General features: G+C 38.1%; 1 protein-coding gene across 1 annotated transcript in view; it reads right to left on the bottom strand.

Annotated features, from left to right (window-relative positions):
• Positions 1–9,575: 9,575 nt before the first annotated feature.
• otofa (otoferlin a) overlaps positions 9,576–20,696 on the bottom strand; it is a 129,112-nt gene continuing 117,991 nt past the window's right edge. Inside the window, exons 44-47 of the mRNA XM_059355754.1 lie at positions 17,511–17,752; positions 17,234–17,412; positions 13,668–13,768; positions 9,576–10,750 (exon numbers count right to left, since the gene is read on the bottom strand). Coding sequence (XP_059211737.1) covers positions 10,570–10,750; positions 13,668–13,768; positions 17,234–17,412; positions 17,511–17,752 — 703 coding nt within the window. The 3' untranslated portion in view covers positions 9,576–10,569. The remainder of the gene's footprint in view (positions 10,751–13,667; positions 13,769–17,233; positions 17,413–17,510; positions 17,753–20,696) is intronic.

Raw genomic sequence — 20,696 nt, 5'->3', positions numbered from 1 at the left:
TTAATATGCTTCTCCCTTTAATGTTGCACATGAATGAGTGATTTGCTAAACCTCTGCTATGGAAAAGAACTCAAAATTCCTTCAACCGTTACTAAATATTAATAAGGTAATTCGATTATAATTATATTCATAATTAATAATCAATGTTCCAAATTGATAATTTGTTAACTTTATGAGACTGATTAACTATGATTTGCTATCTTTTCCTATTCCTAAGTGAATAGGTGGTGCCCCTTGAGTAACTTTAATTCATTTAAAGTATTAAATATTAATTTAGTCAATTTCCGATAGCAAAATTGACCTAAATTAGCTTTACCTCTAAATATTTTGGTACCCCTGCTGGAGGCAATGTGTATCTGAACCAGATACCCCTACACTGTATAACATATCTAACCATTTGGGAATGGCGTTTCTGCTAGGCTGCTGAGCCCTGTCTCCTGTAACACATAAAACACCTCATATCATAAGTTACCTCTGCCTACTGCCAATATTATTTTTTCCTCCAGAAAATGTACAAATAGTCTAGTCGTAATTTCTTGAACCCAGAAATGTTGAGTACCCTAAAGTTTTATTGTAGAAATGTCATCTATAGGCCTAATGGATGGAATTTAACTTGGTTGCTAAAAGCATAGCATAATAAGCCAATAAATTCAAGACACCACAGGTGAATAGGGTAAAAAAAATAAAAAAATAGATATCACTATGAAACTTTCTCAGTTGATTACTTATGTTAAGATGAGAAAAAAATGTATTGCATGTTTTTTTATATTTTAATGTTTACATATGCAAATGAGGCCATAACTCATCAAATATGCGCTCATTTGCATACAGACAAAATCAGATCGTTTGATAAAGTCATGCTCAAAATATTTCTTCCAAGGGTAAACATGTATCCTTGGGGGTCTGAGTTGAGTCTGAGTTGATGAATTCCTTTAGGGAACCTGGTCAGGACGCAGTTCTGTAGTTTTAAGAGAGTTGTCATTGAAAAGACATGTTTTCCTGTAAAATGTATAAACTCCCAATTAGAAGTGGTAAAATGAGTTGAATGCATGTTGAAGTATTCACATGACTAAAGTATATGCATTTTTGAAAAAGAAAACTACCCTGACAGTGCTGCTTGGCTTCTCTGAGGAAGCAAGTGTGCAGGAGGCAAAAAAGGGTCAGAAGGCAACTAATGTTGTGTCTTGTCTTCTGCAGGAGCAAATAAACCTGGAAACAGTCAGCTGAATCGTCTTCTTTAAGCCCTTCACACACGCCCGTTACATCAGCACAATTACCTTTTTTACAATTGACATGCAATTTTTAGATTGGAATTTACTGCAATCCAAGAAAAAAGTTTAAAAACATCGGCTCAACTTTTTGTCCTATACAATCATTTGGTGTTAAAGTAAAATCACAAGAAGACAATAATGTATCACGCGTCTGATTTATGAGACTCACCTCAAGTTGTGTCTTCAGAGGAAAGAAACTTCGCCTTCAGTCTGTCCAACTGAAAACTTCACGTCTTATATCTGCAGAAGACTTTGTGATGTCCCACCTATCTGGCATTTTGACAATCTGATGTATTTACGGTAACTTCACTTGAGAATCTGTTCTATAATCTGTTTTGTTCAAACTGTGGCTTTCAGCTTCCTTGTTCCTCCACACCTTATCTACCAAAAACATTCATAGACATTTCTCTCTCTCTCTCACGCAACAAACACTTGATTGATCACACACACTTGACAAATTTATCAATGTGTAGATCAATGCGTGCAAGGGTGAAAAACATTGCCATCCTAGACCAGACAAAAATTCCCCTGTGACTCCAATACTCCTACTTGTCAGTATGTAGTGTAGGTGAGGGATGTGTTTATAGCCAGGTGTGTATGTTGTACGGTGTAAAAACAAACAAACAAACAAACAAATGAAGAGGTGCCACAGGACTGGCTGTCTGGGGAAGCAGGGCCACCACAGTGGAACATTTCTGACAAAAGCTACAGTAATATTCACACAAATCAAAAAAAATAATCTGGTCTTTCTTTGTTGTTGCCGCTGGATACCTGTCAATAACTTAACCTTTGGTCTTACAGGGCAAACTGTCCCCTAGCCCACAAGCTTACCAAGATATGTCCCTGTTGCCCCAAGTTCACATTCAGACAAGTTGACTGGTAGCCTGGCCTGACCTGCCATGAGGGAGTTGCAGTAGTCCAGCCGTGAGATGACCAGCGCCTGGACCAGGACCTGAGCTGCCTTCTGAGAGAGAAACGGGTGGATTCTCCTGATGTTATGCAGCAAGAATCTGCAGGATCTGGTGGTGGCGGTGATGTTTGCATTGAGGGACAGTTGGTTGTTGAGAGTCACACCAAGGTTTTTAACAGATTCTGTGGAGGCAACCGCTGTGTTCTGGACAGTGATGTGGAGGTCAGTGGTGGGAGAGCCCTTACATATTTTGCACTACCTACCTCATCAATGCGATCTTAAACATTTGGCATTGGGTGACAGGGTGAAATAGCATCAACCTTTCTTGAAATTGCATGCTGTACAACATTAGTATGTAATGGAAAGCTGGAAAGCTCTGTACATTAGGAATACAACATTGACTTCAAAGTCTGGTGAAACTGCTCGAGCGCTCCCTGTGACTCTGGATGATAAGCACTTGACATACTGTGTTTCACATTAAGCTATTTCATAACTTGAGCAAAAGTATGCAACATAAAGCTTCCCTAGTCTGTTTGTATCACATTTGTAACACCAAAAGTGCATATAAACTTAGTTATAACTGTCAGTACAGGCTTGACTTTGATAGAGCACAAAGGAAATGCTTCTGGGTATCGGTGTTCCTGTACATTACAGTCAACAACTACCTGTTACCAGTTTTCGTCTTTTGCAGAACAACAACAAAATTTACCAGAAAGTACTTTAAAAAGTCTCCACCCCTGCAATCAGACACAAAGGACTTGGGCTTGCCAGTCAGTTGACTGGTGTGTGTACCATTTCCTAGCATCCTTCTATCCAGTATCTTTGGTTAAAATACTCACCATCCACTGTCCTCCCAATGAATCCATGTCATAATACACCTACAAACAAGCACAGTCATTGGTATTTTTTATATTAGCTTGATAACAACAAAGGCAACAATAAAGTCGATCTTGTTTCTTGTTTCTAGTTCAGTTATTTTGTGTCAAAGAAAAATCACAAAAAGACAATAATGTCTCACACTGCTGATTCATGGGGCTCATCTCACTTTGTGTCTTCAGAGGAATCAAACTTCACCTTCAGTCTGTCAAACTCAAAACTTCACGTCTTATGTCTGCAGAAGACATCATGATGTCCCACCTATCTGGCATTTTGACAGTCTGATGTCATTACGGTACTATCTTGTTCCGAGAATTTGTTCTCTAACCTGTTTTGTTGAAATTGTGGCTTCCAGCTTCCTTGTTCCTCCACACCTTTACTACCAAAAAACTCTCTTTCACACAACAAACACTTGATTGATCATGCACTTGACAAATTTATCAATGAGTAGATTAATGCATGCAAGGGTGAAAAACATTACCATCGTAGACCAGACAAAAATTCCCTTACCTGTGATTATTAGGCTTCCAGCTTCCTTGTTCCTCCGCACCCTATCTACCAAAGGGCATTGATAGACATCTCTCTCTCTCTCTCTCTCTCTCTCTCTCTCTCTCTCTCTCTCTCTGTATCTAATTCCCAAGTACAGACAAACACAATGTACTTAACCTAATACCACACAAACAATTATAATTAAAACTAAAATAAGAATAAAGTAAAAAATGGAAACTAAACTTAAAGCCAATTTACATAGAAAAGTGGCGGTTGTGAAAAATTATATATAAAATTATATAATATAATATAATTATATTTATATTTATAATTATATCATATAATATAATTATTATATAATATAATATATTTTGGATGTCACATTATGCAATTACTTTTTATATATACTGTAGATATATTTTGGACGCCAAACTATACTATGACATTTTAAAGATATTTTTGACAGCATCCTATAGTATGCTCTAACAGGCCAGAAATGAATGCGCTTTTTCTCTAACATTATCCAGGTGTGATTATAACAGTGTGTGATGTGTGTGTAAACATCAATATGTGTAACAATACTTTTTTTTCACTGTAAAATAAAGCCTTTCTTAAATCATGTTGCCGGTGTATTTTTTTATTTTCACAGTCCCGGATGAGGACCATTGGTAGAACATTTAACTTCAACATTAACAAGGCACATAGCAGTTCCTGTGGGATACAAAGTGTTTCCAGAATGGTACAACTCAGTGTTTTTATCCAGCAGTGTTGACGAGCTTGTGGCTGAGTTCTGCAGGCAAAGAGTAGAACATCAGAGCCAGGAAGAGCAGAGCCAGCACAGCAGACAGAAGCATCACACAGTGCAGCCTGTACTGCCTCCAGGCCAGGAGGCACACTGTCTTCAGTGGGCTGAGCAGCCACGACATGCTGCTACTGGGACGACTGCACAAAGAGAAACAAAGATTCATCAGCAATCATTCATGCATCCAGCAATAATTTCCATGTAAGGAGTACTGAAGAATGTAACTCTTCAAAAAATGTCTTCTCATTACAATTGTAAAATTAAACAAGCAGTACTGAACGGGCCCTCACAGTACACGTGTGTCGGGGCATGCTGCCGTCGGTATGTGTGCGTTACAGGGGCCAGTCTATACCACCCCTATGAATTTCATTGCCTTAAGTGTTATAGTGTGGCCACGGTACCAAATATGAAATTAGACTGGCACCACAGTGTCACCTAGGGGCCGATCAATAAAACCTTAAAGGGTTATCCTCAGGAGGGCATTGACAATAATTGTACCAAGTTTTGTATAATAATGCACAAACTATCCCTTTAATCCTCATACAGTGTCTGAAGGAGGACTCTTAACTGATATGTATAAGTTAGAAGAGGCAGGTAGCAATGGTGGAAAGTAACTATGTACATTTACTCAAGTACTGGACTTAAAGTAAAATTTTGAGGTACTTTTATGTACATTTTATGTAACTTTATACTTCTACTCCACTACATTTTGAGACATATATTGTACTTATTCCTCTACATTTAGCTGACAGCTTTAGTTACTTTTCAGGTCAAGATTTAAAATGAGAAACATGATACATTTAAAATGATTACCCATTTTTATAAATTAAACCACTTAAAAGTTTATTAGGTAGTTAAAATGAGCGGAGTGGAGTCATTTCACAGTGCGGTAGTAGAAGTATAAAGTTACATAAAATGTACATAAAAGTACCTCAAAATTTTACTTTAAGTCCAGTACTTGAGTAAATGTACATGTACATCTTCTAACTTATACATATCAGTTAAGAGTCCTCCTTCAGACACTGTATGAGGATTAAAGGGATAGTTTGTGCATTATTATACAAAACTTGGTACAATTATTGTCAATGCCCTCCTGAGGATAACCCAAATTTCGTGTGTCTACGACAAACCAGTGTGAGGATATGAAATTTAGGGGGCGCTAGTGAGTCATTTTGCCACGCCCATTCTCGCGAATACTAGAATACGTAAATTTCACGGGAGATCGAGTTATATTCCAAAAATGGTGATATGTTAAAGGCCCCAAAAAGGCGATTCATTTGGACTAAAAATAATAATAATTCCTTCAATTACAATAGGGTCCTTGCACCGTTAGTGCTCGGTCCCTAATAAATAATCATTCGAAATACAATAGGGACCTCGCAGGTCGTTGCCTGCTCGGGCCCTAAAAAACAATGACTACTACATAACAATTAGAAAACCTTTACGGAGGGTGTCCTGAAGGTTATTAAAGCTTTTATAGGCAAAACCGTGTTCTTATTTCTTTGTAATATATTAGACTGTGTTTTTAAAGCATTTATATGCCGTAATATACATTTTTTAATATCACATTTTTATGACCTCTTTGTTGGCAAACTATGCCATGACATCTTTATCACATGTGACAAACTTTATTTTGACAATTTTTGAAACTTTTTGATAACACATGTATGAACAGACCATAATTGACCCATTTGAAGCATTTTTAGGCACTTTGAAATTTGAACATTTTTGACTCAAATCGACATGCTATAGTTTGACTTTTTTTTGAGGGGGTCATTTTTGGACATCCCATAATATGGTGTTTTTTCACTATTTTTGGACAAACTATACTACTACATGTATGAACAGATCACAATTGGGCTATTTTAAGCATTTTTAGGCATTTTAAAATTTGACCATTTTTGACAAAAATCGACATGCTATAATATGACTTTTTTTGAAGGGGTCATTTTGGACATCCCATAATATAGTGTTTTTTCTGTCATTTCTGCCCATATTATGTTCCAATATGTATCAACAGACTATATTTGATCCATATGAAGCATTTTAAGGCATTTCAAAATTTTACACCTATGAAGCATTTTTAGGCATATTAAACTTTTACCTTTTTTTTTTGACAAAAATTGAGATATCATGAGCTATTTTTTTTTTTGAGGGGGTCATTTTTGGACATCCCATTTGTTGTTTTTCTGCTATTTTGGACAAACTATACTACCACATGTATAAACAGACTATAATTGACCCCTTTTAGGCATTATATTTTTATGCATTTCAAAATTTGACCATTTTTGACAAAAATCGACATGCAAAAAAAATATGACTTTTTTTTTTAGGGGGTCATTTTTGGACATACCATAACATCGTGTTTCCCTGTCATTTCTGGCTATATTATGTTCTAATATTTATCAACAGAGTGGTACATGGTGGTCTAGTGGTGAGCACTCTCGCCTCACAGTAAGAGGGTTGCTGGTTCGCCTCCTGCCTGTGGCTCTTCTGTGGAGTTTGCATGTTCTCTTCTCACCGGGTACTCCGGCTTCCTCCGACAGTCCAGAGACATGAACTTGGTGATTGTCTGTCTCTATGTGTCAGCCCTGCGATAGTCTGGCGATCTGTCCAGGGTGTACCCCTCTCGCCCAATGTTAGCTGGATTGGCGACCCAAGTGTGGATAAGCGGTTAATGATAATGAATGTATCAACAGACTATATTTGACCCATATGAAACATTTTCAGGCATTTTAAAATTTGACAATTTTTGACAAAAATCGACATAGTGTGTCTATAACATATATAACTGTCTAACTTTTTTTTTTGGAGGGGTTCATCTTTATAATATAGTGTTTTTCTGTAATTTCTGGCCATATTATGTTCTAATATGTATCAACAGACTCTAATTGACCAATTTTTATGAGCATTTTTAGACATTTTATAATTGGACCTTTTTTGACAAAAATCATCATGCTATATAGTATGGTGTTTTTGTTAAAAAATTTTACATACTATAATATGGTATTTTTTTTTCATATTTTAGGACATACTTAATTATTACCATGATAAATGTACTTAAAAGCGTTTTTATTTATTTTATTTTATTTTTACATTTTTGGACAAAATTCACTTTCACCATTTTTGATGTTTTTTGACATACTGTAGTATTTATTTATTTTTTCAAATTTTGGACGCACTTTGATATGTTGTTTTAAAAAAAATTTTTTTTAAGTATATTACCATAATCAACGTCGTATTCTAAATTGTTTTTAGACATTTTTAGAGAAACAACATTTTGACATTTTTTGTACATACTTTATCAATATAATCCATGTCGTATTCTAAAGGGTATTTAGAGATTTTTGGAGAAACTTTATTTTGACCATTTTTCGACTTACGGTTTTGTCGTTTTTGTTTTTTTCTTTCTTGACATGCTATAATATGGTGTTTTTAAAAAATATTTTTGGACATACTTTACTATTACCGTGACTAATTTTTCTGATTTAGCATTGAAACATTTCCTGTCACATTCAGGGGCCTCACAAAATATTTTAAGAGGGCTGCCACTGGTCTGTAGGCTGCACATTGAGAAACTATGCTTTATGGGAAGAGTTTCCAAAACAGTATTTTTCTGTTTAACAAGAGAAACGAATTCAAGGAAGGAGACTAACTGGTTTGTTCTGCATATTTAAACTTTTTTTGCATCCTAAATAGTAAGGCAGTATGGGTATTGGGACCCATTGACTGTCTGCATATTTCTGAAATGCCTCATCTGTTTCCCATCAGCCCTGGAGTCCCTTTCCTTGTTTTCTGCCTCCTTTCCTTGGGTATTTAGTCGTTGGGTATTTAGTCTCACCTTTAGCCTTCTTTGTGGTTTGAAGTTTGGTTTACCTGCCAGCTGGTTGTACAATAATATTTTTTGATTTATTAAAGTATTTTCATCAAGTCAAACCTGACTTAAGTTTGCATTTCCATCCAGCTGATACTACTACAGCAACCACAACTGTTCATGGAATTCGGTTTATTTTAAATTGCCAAAAGAGACAAAAAATAAATATTGCACACATTTCAACAGATATATAAACACAACTTCATTGTAAAAACAGGCAAGTTTAGTGCAAACATTAACTCTGTAATCGGTGAAACACAGAATTACAAACAAAGACGGCAACACAAATGAGGTCAAGCACGGGCAAATTTGAAAGGGAGTAATGGACACTGCAAACAATGCCATCTGATATGGAGAAGGAGCCAGAGTTTAGAGCCCCTTTCAGCCCCTTTCACCACTCCACTCAAGTGCACTTTATTCATATTCCCATGAAATCATCTTTACATTATCTGTAATGTTAAAGATAGCAGGGCTGGTGATTTGGAGAGACAGTCATGCCAACACACACGACCTCTGTGGTCTGTTATCACAATGATGCATGCATATTGACGTATAAGTCTACACTTTGGTAGAACAAAGAAATGACCTTAAGGTATTTGTTGCTTTTGAAGATGTTTCAACCAGACTTAATCAAATGATATTTGCAAATAACTTGTTTTAGTCTTATATTCTCTTTTTTAACCATCATTTTCAAATACTGTTCGAACCAGGTCTGGCTTGGTTGCTTACATTTCACAACTGCAATTAGACTGAACCCTGTAGAACACATATTGTTTATTTGATTAATTTCAAAGTCATCTTGTTCTGCGTCTCATTGGTATTCATTAGGAAAATAGACATCTTTAGTCTTGGTTTTTTCATTATTACTCTTGAAGTGTGCAAAGACTGTAAGAGCTAAGAGTTACAAAACAAAACAAAAAAAACAGCACTTTGCTTTACTCTCCTCAGCATTTATAAGCACCATATAAACATTCAATAAGTGTAGTTAAAAGCATTTATAAGTGTTTATTAATATTTAATCGAACAACTCTAACCCCTCCTGTGGGCACCCATAAGTGGAGGCTGTTGTTTAAACAGATAATAAATTAAAATATCGTAAAACACAGGTGTAATAATATAAAATATGTCTTTACGGGAGATGTTATGATTGTATAAATACTGGACATTAATAAACACTTAAAAATGTCAGTTTTCTGCTTACAACAACATCATAGTGCAAAAACTACAGCCAATATCCATCTAACAAGTACATTTTGAGCCTGTCTTAGAGGAAATAACTTTTTTATCTTTACCAGCAGGTGGCGATAGTCTGTTTTCATCATTCAAAACAGACTACCGCCACCTGCTGGTAGGACTACAGATATACGTTTGCCAACAACTTTAACGCCTCTCTTGCACACCACTTCCACAGTTTTGTAAAATAGCTACTTCTACTTGAAAACTTTCTTTCTTTCCTTACGTCTGTTTCTCTTCTCGTGCACTGATTATCTTAAGCTGAGAAGCCAATCAAGCAAACTCTGCTGCCGATTTAACCTGCTCTATCAGACGAAAAGCTCCTGACAAGAGCCCATGAGTGCCAACAGTGTGGGACATACGTCATAATCTAGCATCACACACTGGTGTGTCTGGGCCTTTATGCAGTAGATCCTTTATTTAATATCTATATAGTGCATATAAATGCTAAAAAAATGGCGTTAGAGCCAAGTGTTACCAGACATACAGTATTGTTTATTTGTTCCCTATCAACAGCAGACATTAAAGCAGTAATGGGAACCCTTACAGCATCACTTGAAATGAACGTCCATGCAATCGTTTGACCACTTACCCAACGCTCCATTTAACTTAATAAATAACTTAAAAGTTGTACAAATAGATAAAAGAAACATTCATTGTCATGTAACATTGCTTGAACAGAAGAAGAAATTAATATCAGGGGTTAAACTTTGTGGCAAATGATTGCTGTTTTTTGTCAGTTCAAGGATGGAGTCCAGATACTTGAGTGTTAGATTTGTTAGGCTTTGCTGCAGATTGGATAGAGGATTAGACAGTTTGTGGGGGAAAATAGTCATTTAGGGCGGTACTGCCTCTCTCTGCAGAGCGAAAGTGGAAGGTGGCGAGCTGTTTGTGACGATTAGAATGGATTAGAGAGGAGGAAATAATGCAATCCGAAGCGCCTTCTCCTCCCTTCCTGTGGGTGAGTCTCCTCGTTTTCTCTTTCAGGTTAGCAAGCCAGCATTTCATCAACCTCTGCATCTTCCCCATCCATCCGTCCCTTCATCTATCCATCCGGCTGGCCACCCTCCCCTCCCCTCCCCTCCCCTCCATGTCCTGTCCTCCCAGCAGCCTCTCAGGCCCCCAGCAGCTTCTTGACAAGGTAGCCCGGCATGCTGTAGAGGAAGAGGCCCAGCATGATAAGCAGCAGCAGGGCCAGCACGATCTTGATGATCAGCCACTTGTAGCGGTTGCACACCAGGTAGCGGATGGCTTTCAGCGGGCTCAGGAACCACAGGAAGGTGGTGTCTGGGCGACTGAAGGGAGGAATGGAGGCATGCAGGTGGATGGAGGATTGAGTTAATGAAGGTGATGGATGGAGAGAGGCGAGAGAGAACATGGCAGGAGTAAAAGAGAAAGAGAGAGAAAGCTGGCGTTAGTGGTTATTTTGTGAGTTATATTTGTTACAACAGCATGCTCACATTTCTATAAATACAATGAGTCCAAAAGATCACATCACAGAGTAAAAGCTTCACCATAGAAAACATATGCAAATGGATGGATGGATGACTGATGACGTTTCTCCAGGTCCTTTAATCAGACCTCCACTGGTACCTCTTTTCATTCTGAGTGTATTCATAGAGTCCCTTGTTTTGGTTTGAATCATATTCAGGAAATCATATTCAACACAAGAAACCTAGTTATTCATAATCCTGTAAGATTATTTAATTATTCAGTTTTTTATTGATGGGCAGGTATAATCACTATTATACACTATTATTATGCATAATGTTGTCCTGACAGCATTATAATTCTATTGTTTTTTAAACAATTCATTTTTATTTCTAATTATATTGCATCTTACAATGCACATTATTATTTATTATTATTATAATTAGTAGTAGTAGTAGTAGTAGCAGTAGTAGTATTATATTATCATTATTAGTAGTAGTAGTAGTAGTAGCAGTAGTAGTATTATATTATTATTATTAGTAGTAGTAGTAGTAGTAGTAGTAGTAGTGTTAAATTATTATTATTTTTAGTAGTTTTGTATTTTAGTCTTGCATATATTGTACATAGCAATTTAATTTCTTTTTTATATTTCATTTTATATGTATTTTTGTCTTGTTTTTATCTTTTCCATTTTCCATTATAAATCAGTCACTTTTTCCTTCCCTTTTTTGACTCTTTAGCTGCTGTAACAAGAACATTTCCCGGATGTTGGATCAATACATTTTTATCTTATTTTATTAAGATCAGCAATTGTATGTCTCATTTGTAATTATCATTAAATTGTTAAAATTTATCAGATGGTAAAAAAATAAAAACAAAAACAACAACATGATATAGGCGTACCAGAAGAATGCAAGGGGTAAATAAAGCTATTTAGACACATAACTTACAGTTCAAAAGTTTAAAAACTAAAACTTCCCTCACAGTTCACAATATTTTGAACAATGTTTTGCATATCTGTTGTGTTGTCGCCTGGACAGAATTTAGAGAGGCAGATATATTTCACTTATATTTACAGAAGAGCCAGAAAACCAAACAAACATGGCTGCTCCTCACCAGCTGAAGTGTGTCGTTCAATGTAATTAAACTCATCTTTAATAACTATCCTGCCCTACAAAGCCTAACTGCAGTAACTACATTTTTGGTGAAAATTGAGTTATAACTAAAAATGAACTCCTTGATGTTTTATCTTGTGGCAAAGTTTTAGATTTCAGTTTTGCTTTATTTCAGAGAAATTATAATATAAAAACCACAAAATCCAACTCAAAACCAAGCAGTAATTGCACTTAGCACGGTCTGCTTTGGATATATATACTAATTTAAACATAAAAATAATAGAAATTATAAGTTTATTTGAAAGGGAAATTATTATCTACAGTGATGAAGTAAAAAAGTGAGATAAAATTATATTAAGACTAAAATATAACATTTCTTTATAATAGTAAGTCTAAAATACGCACGTCTTTAAAAAAAGAGTTGTTAAACATTTTTAAATACACTTATAACAAAATCAAATTGAAAATGTTTATTCACTGAAAACAAAATATAAAAGCTGAAAGAAGACGACAACATTTTTGTTACTCCACTCTGTTTTTGCATTAATATTAGGACCTTTTACAGCAATGCAGTAACTATGTTTTTAGGCTCAAAGGACAAATAAATAATCATGATTCTGAGCATAAAAATTACATCATCAATATATGTAGAAATAAGTGTCATATCACTTACCTACATATAACCAATTTGGCTGGCCAATTAAAACGCGTTGAAAAACTTTAAAGCAGTTTTTCTCAGTTTTTCCTTTTGCGTAGTTACTGCAGTCAGGCTTTGTAGGGCAGTATACACCTCTCACATTACTAACTAATAAAAACCGCCCTGTGTGTTTCTGTACCAAACAGTTAGTCACTTATAAGATGAGTAATGGCACTTGGTGGCAAAAGACACTGGTTGCGCAAAAAGGTTGAGACAAGATACAGCAAAGAAGAGACTAATCTACAGCGAGACAACAGAGGAAACAAAGAAACTGAGTTTTTAGTGGGACAGGAGAGGAGGAGCTACAGGAAAATCCAGGGAGTAAAAAGGGGTCAAATAGAGAAGCAGAAACAGCGAGGAGGGGGCGGAGGCTACCAGCGCGTCAGGCCCCCAGCATCTTCTTGACCAGGTAGCCAGGGATAGAGTAGAGGAAGAGGCCCAGCATGAGCAGCAGCAGTAACAGGCCCAGGACCTTGAGGATCAGCCAACGGTAGTTGTGCCAGATGAAGTAACGAATGGACTTCAGGGGGCTCAGAAACCACATTAGACTGGTGTCCGGGCGACTTTGTGGAAGGAGGCAGAGAAAGAAGAGGAGGGAGAAAAAGGAAGGAAGGAATGCAGATGGAGGGGAGAAAGGGGGAGTCACACGCACAAAGGAAGGGAGGGGAGAGACAGAGGGAGACAGGTGAAGAGATGGTAGGAGGAGAAACGAGTGCGAAAGTCTAACAGTGGCAAAAAGCAGTGCTGGGGTCAAACAGAACACATCTTTATCAAATATTGAGCCTGGAATTAAAATTATTTGGTTTGCTGCTTGTTGCTCTGTCAGAGTGATTCTCTGGAAGAGGAGTTTTAAGGGACAGTCATGTCAGCGCCACTCAACCATCCTCAGATGTTATTAGTGAAACAATTGTGTGTGTGTTTGTGAGACTTAGATTCTGTATTTATTCTGAATAAAGGTTGATATCTTACTTTGGTTTCTCCAGTGGATCAGGCTCGTTTCGTCCCAGTCCTACAGGACTTTTCTCCGCCTCCTCTGCTGTCACCAGATGAAGCTCAGCTTCTACCTTACCCTGCAATCACAACAAATGAGAAATGTTACAAATTAAAATTAATATAAATCATTTTGGCTGCAACCATCTTGTATTTCTGGAGCCAGAAGTACCCAAGGGTATAGACGAGAAAGGTTGAACAACAACATTGAACAAAATATATTTAGAAGACCAACATCATACAACTAACTTGAATGAACTGAAAACAGACTGTGAAAGGGTTAAAATCCAGGCTGGGCAATACCCAAACTTGGTATTGTGTTAGCTACCTGTCAATCACATGGTTAGCCCCACCCTACAACATATCCTGCTTTATTGTCTATTTTACTCTGTTGGACCATAATTTACAAAATGAAAATCATGTTGTATTAAAGAAGACTAGAAATTAGTGATTAAAATGAAGATTTATGCATTATAAGAATGTTTACTGAGACTAACAGTCTTCTACACAATCTGACTTCTTTTTGCAGCCAGTAGTGTCGCCCCCTGCTGGCCATTAGAAAGGATGCAGATTTAAGGCATTTTTTCGGCCCTGGTGGCTGCTGCTTGCTTTTAATCTGCTTTATAATCAGTTTGTCCAACTTAAATAATTCAGCTCCCACTCCTCCCCCTCTCCTCTGGTGTTCCTTAAGGTTCTAGCCTTGGACCCCTTTTGTTCATCATCTACCTTCTCCCCCTTGGCCGTATTTTCAGTCAAAATAACATTCAGTTCCATTGCTATGCAGATGACACCCAGCTCGACCTGTCCACCAAACCCACCACGTCCCTCCCTCCCACTTCCCTATCCAACTGTCTTCAGGAAATCACCTAAAACCTCACCTAAAACCTCCTCAAACTAAACAGTGAAAAAACAGAACTTCTCCTAATTGGCACCAAATCCATCCTCTCTAAAATAAATGACTTTTCCATCTCCATCTAAAACAGTCACTTCCTTTTCCATGGGCCTGTGGAACTGGCAATCTGCAGTAGACAAAAGCGATTTTATTACGGCTTACACAAACCACCTTTCTCTTCAGCTCCTTGCTCTCACTGAGACCTGGATCAACCTGAGAACACAGCCACCCCCGCTGCACTCTCCACTAATTGCACCCTCTCCCACACCCCCCGTTCCTCTGGGCGAGGAGGTGGGACTGGCCTGCTATTTTCCAATAAATGGAATTTCACCCCTTTGCTACATTCCACCAGATATGACATTTTCGAATACCATGCCATTGCAGTAACTGCTCCTGTTAAAGCCTACGTTGTTGTCATTTACCGTCCACTAGGCCAGCTGGGTGGCTTTACAGATGAGCTAGATACCCTGCTTCCTTCCATAACTGATCATGACTGTCCGCTGCTTGTCCTGGGTGACATGAACATCCACTTCGACAGTCCAGACTCTAAGAACTTCATGTCGTTAATTCATTCCTTTGACCTCCAGCTGGTCAACAGTCCTCCTACTCACAAAGCTGGCAAGAACCTTGACTTAATTCTCATCCGTAACTGTGCCACAGATGCACTGGTGGTTACGACTCTCCACCTGTCAGATTACTTTTTTATCCAGTTTAATGTCACTCTATCAGAGCAACCCTCTGCTCCTGCACCAATGGTTACGTTCCGTCATAACCTCCGGAACTTATCCCCAACCCGCTTCTCCTCTATTGTTGCCTCTGCCCTACCTCCGCTCAGCACATTCTCCTCTCTGAAGGCTAATGATGACACTGACTCACTCTGCTCTACTATGAACTCATGTCTGAACAGGCTATGTAATTTATCTACAAGGCCTGCTCTTCTTCCATTCTTATCCAAAACTATTGAACAGGCAGTCGCTAAGCAACTTTCAGAATTCCTCCTACAGAACGATCTTCTTGATCCAAATCAATCTGGTTTCAAAAGCGGTCACTCAACTGAAACTGCTCTGTTGTCTGTGACAGAAGCCTTAAAAGAAGCAAGAGCAGCAGCAAAGTCCTCAGTCCTTATTCTGCTTGACTTGTCAGCTGCGTTTGACACAGTTAACCATCGCATTCCTCCTCTCTACTCTCTCTAAAATGGGCATCTCTGGCTTGGCTCTGACCTGGTTTGATTCCTACCTGAAAGGACGCTCATTCAGTGTATCCTGGCATGGACAGTTGTCTACTTTGCATTGCCTCTCCACAGGGATTTCCCAGGGCTCAGTGCTGGGACCTCTGCTATTCGCTATCTACACCACCTCTCTGGGTCAGGTTATCCGCTCACATGGCTTTTCCTATCACTGCTATGCAGATGACACTCAGCTCTATCTGTCATTTCCTCCTGATGACCCATCAGTCTCTGCACGGGTCTCTGACTGCCTCTCTGACATAGCCACTTGGATGAAGGCACATCACCTCCAGCTGAACCTCTCAAAAACTGAACTGCTGGTCCTCCCTGCTAAACCTACAACACACCATGACATCAACATCAAAATTGACTCCCTGTGTCTTGCCCCCACCAGGGTGGTGAGAAACTTAGAGGTGATGATTGATGACCAACTCACCTTTTCCAGTCATATTGCCTCAGTTACCCAGTCATGCCGCTTTGCACTTTACAACATCAGAAAAATCAGACCTTACCTAGCTCAACATGCCACTCAACTCTTGACACAAGCTGTTATCATCTCAAAACTTGACTACTGCAATGCCATCCTGACAGGCCTGTCAGCCTGCACAATAAAACCACTTCAGATGATCCAGAACCTTGGTCTACAACAAGCCAAAAAGGTCACATGTCACAGCACTGCTCATCGAGCTCCACTGGCTACCTGTTGCAGTTCGCGTCGAATTCAAATCTCTAATGCTCGCCGACAAAGTTGTCTCCGGTACTGCAGCTACCTACTTGAACCCTGATTCAGGCATATGCTACCTCACGACCATTGCATTCTTCCAATGAACGGTGCCTGGCTCTGCCCAACATTGGTCCAAGGCAATCCAGACTCTTTGCACTTCTTGTTCCCCGCTGGTGGAACACACTACCAGTTCCGACCAGAGCAGGGGCGTCCCTCTCTACCTTTAAAAAACTCCTGAAGACCCAGCTCTTCAGAAAGCATCTTCTCTCTTAGCAAAACACAATAATTCTACTCCTTTGAGAATTGCTTTCACTATTTGTTATTATCAGTATTATTATTATTATTATTATGTAGTTTTATTAGTATTTGAATGTAGTTTTATTGCCTGCTTTTATGACTGCTTGTTTGATGGACTGAGTGTTTTATTTTTGATTTGGTAAGGTGACCTTGAGTGTTCAGAAAGACGCCCATAAATAAAATTAATTATTATTATTATTATTATTATAATGAGCTTTTCCCCAGTGTTTTCAACTTGGATGTTTTAATTGCTTGCATTCTTCCTTATAATGTTGACTTTATTAGCTTTCACTCCTTTGGAGATAGCTTTCTATCTGCTGTTTTGATGATGAGTTCACATGTGGTACCAAACTGAAGCTGTGACTTTATTTATGTTGCTCTGCTCAGTATTTTTTTTAAATACTTACAGTCAGCTCCATCTCATCGTTCTCATCGCGAGCCACAAACGGCCACCAGCCCTTGACCCTCTTTTGTTTGAAGATAGAAATGGTGGGCAGCTCCTGCTCATTCCGGATCATGTCAAGGGAACACTGCTTGGCTGTCTTGGCGCCACGAGGGAACCGGTTCAGGTCCAACTCAATCGCACCTGGGAGTGGTGATAGTCAAAGACAATGAGGATGGGGATATTTTGGCATTTTTTTGTGATAGATCAGATAGAAAATTATAATTCCCATCAGTCCTCACCCAGGAAGTCATCAGCAGAGAAGTGGTCGGCGTCCCAGACCTGCATCGTGAGGCGAGGAGGGATCTTATATTCAGTCTCATCCCAGGAGAACATGGACTCTTTCTTAGAGATGACGATCTTTTCCTCAGCCATGAGGTAATCGAAGGGGAAGACGAAGCGCCAGTTAAAGTTTCCCTCACCAGTCAGGGAGTGATAGTGCACGTCTGTGTCCTGCTTGTCCTCCTGCTGCCCTTTCAGCCACCTGCAGCAAGACCCACAGAGAGCAGAGTTAGGTTCCCCTTCAGGTTCAGGTTTTGGATGAGTGGACAAATTGTCTGATTTGTCAGTCATGCACTTCTAAAGTCTAACAGGTAGGAAATTTAAATGGTCTTTCAGTTAGTGAATATGAATTTAGTTGATTTAAACAGGAGCATAGGACACGTTAAATGTACCAGTCTGCCAACAAGAGAGAGGATGCTAATAGGTCAAATTCAAAACACATAATGTGGCCCCCCAAAAGCAAATCAGATTTATAAACATGTAAGATAATGTCAAAAATGGTGCTGAACAATACATAAAAATCTGATTTGATGTTGGAGCTTCACACTATGTTGAAAGCCATGCACACAGAGAGCTTGCAAAAATGCCATTAGTGAAATTTATCTGAAATTTTCCTAAAATGGAAGAAAAAAACCAACAACTTTCATCTTGTCTGGATGCAGATAGAAGAAGATCAAAGGCTACGAGGTCAGTCCGTGCTGGCTGCAGCTCTTTCACTAACAGTAAAGTGAGACTGGCTTCATTAGAGAGGAGGAGCAGGAGGGAAGCTTCACTCTCAGGTCTCAAAACATGACATGAAAAAGTAAGCTGACAAAAGAAGTGTCAGCCTAAAACATCTCAGTGAATAGTGAAAAAATGTGCTATGACTTGGTAGCTGAGATGCACTGGTGTACAGGAACATCTAAAAAAATTAGAATATCGTGAAAAAGTTCAATATTTTTTGTCAATCATTTCAGAAAGTGAAACTCGTATATTATATAGATTCATTACACATAGAGTGAAATATTTCAAGCCTGTATTTCTTGTAATTTTGATGATTCTGGCTCACAGATAATCAAAACCCAAAACTCAGTGTCAGAACACTAGAATATTACATAAGATCAATTAAAAAAAAGTATATTCTAAACACAAATGTCAGGCTTCTGTTCATTTCTATACCCTCAATACTTGGTTGGGCTCCTTTTGCATGAATTACTGCATTAATGCGCCGTGGCATGGAGGTGATCAGCCTACGGCACCATGTTGCTCTGATATCGTCCTTCAGGTCATCTGCGTCTGGTTTCTCTCACCTTCTTCTTGACAACAGCCCATAGACTCCTATGGGGCTCAGGTCAGCAGTTTGCCGGCCAGTCCAGCCCAGTAACACCATGGTCACTGAACCAGCTTTTGGTACCTTTGCCAGTGTGGGCAGGTGCCAAGTCCTGCTGGAAAATGAAATCAGCATCTCCAAAGAGCTTGTGGAAGCATGAAGAGCTCTAAAATGTCCTGGTAGATGGCTGCTATGTTGACTGTGGACTTCAGAAAACACAGTGGACCAACACCAGCAGAGGACATGGACCCAAATCACCACTGACTGTGGACTCACATATTGAACTTCTTCACAATATTCTAATTTTCTGAGACACTGAGTTTTGGGTTTTCAGTATATTTAAGCCAGAATCATCAAAATGATAAGAAAAACAGGCTTGAAATATTTCACTCTACATGTAATGAATCTATATAATTTATGAGTTTCACTTTCTGAAATGATTGACAAAAAATATTGAACTTTTTCATGATAGTCAATTTTTTTTAGATGTACCTGTGTGTTAGGCTGGGGTTACAAGCTGCTGACAAAGGACACAATGTCACCAAAACATGCCTGATCGCATGTGACCCAACAACCGAATCATAACCGATAGTGGTAGACTGATTTATTGAGCCAAATAATGCCTTTTTGACATTTTGGCACTGGTTGCTGCCGACGCTCACAAGGCTGATTATAAAAAAAATGTCTGCAGACACATCTGTGGCAGAGTAACAGACACTTGCTGAGCCCGCCCCACTTCCTTCTACGTCACAAAGTCTCGATATAAAAAGTAGTACCAAATATTTTATTTAATAATCAGATGTGAGCTGTACTAGGGTGAGACTTTCAGTTTGCAGATGTTATCTTCATCCAACTAAATTCTCAGATTACTATCTTATCCTTCAATAAAGAGAATGATCATTGTCATTAATATTTTATTTTTGTTTTTTTTACCAAAATACAGATTTTTTTTCTATCTCAATTATTACAGATGGCCAAACATAAATCTGTCCATTGTGAGTTAACATCCAAACAATATTGCATTATTTTTTATTTATGCAAATTTACAAATTTTTGTTCTCTCATTGAAACTTTAAAACTTTCTTTCTTTTATTATTTTTTTGTTTTTTTTATTTCTTTTTTTCTCATTACATTTTTTGTTTATTTATATTTTAGCTTCATTTTTTTTTCATTTTTTTCCATTACACACAATAGATATTTATTTGGTTGATAAAAAAAAAAAAAAACATTTTTAATTACAACAAGTGCACTGCAGATGGAGTGCAGATCTATTTTAGAAACTAATGCAGAAAATTATATTTAACACAAGAAACCTGCAGACAATGCAGACATTAATGTGTTAAATAAACGTAATTTAAGTTATTAGCATTATATCGTTGTATTTTGTCAAATGCAAAAAAAACAAATACAAAAACAACACAATAACGGCATTATATATCAGCCGTCGGCCGCCCTGCTCTCTAAATATCAGCATCGGTTGACCGCTAATAAACTAATAACCACTGTATCACAGCAGATCCATCGGAAACAACCCCATCCTCCCTTCTTTACCATCAATAGAGACAGCTTGGTCAGCCACTAAACTCTACAGTACTGAATCTAAAAATACTTTATCATTCTCCAAGTATTTTGAGTTGTTTAAGGATGGCATCCTGTTTGTTACAGTGCAGTCCTGAGGTGACACACCCAGGGGTGACACCAGGTCAGCTGAGGGAGAAGTGAATTTGGTTAAGGGATGCAGGAGTGAGGAGGCTCCGTAAACCACTGACATTAACCAATTTAGACAGGAGCAAAGTATCAAAAGACCTTTTTCATTGTAGACACTTAACAAGTAAAG

Source organism: Centropristis striata, chromosome 18 (genome assembly GCF_030273125.1).
Source record: "Centropristis striata isolate RG_2023a ecotype Rhode Island chromosome 18, C.striata_1.0, whole genome shotgun sequence".
Classification (NCBI taxonomy): Eukaryota; Metazoa; Chordata; class Actinopteri; order Perciformes; family Serranidae; genus Centropristis; species Centropristis striata.
The sequence above is the reverse complement of the archived record's forward strand: the minus strand, read 5'-3'. Positions and strand labels throughout refer to the sequence as shown.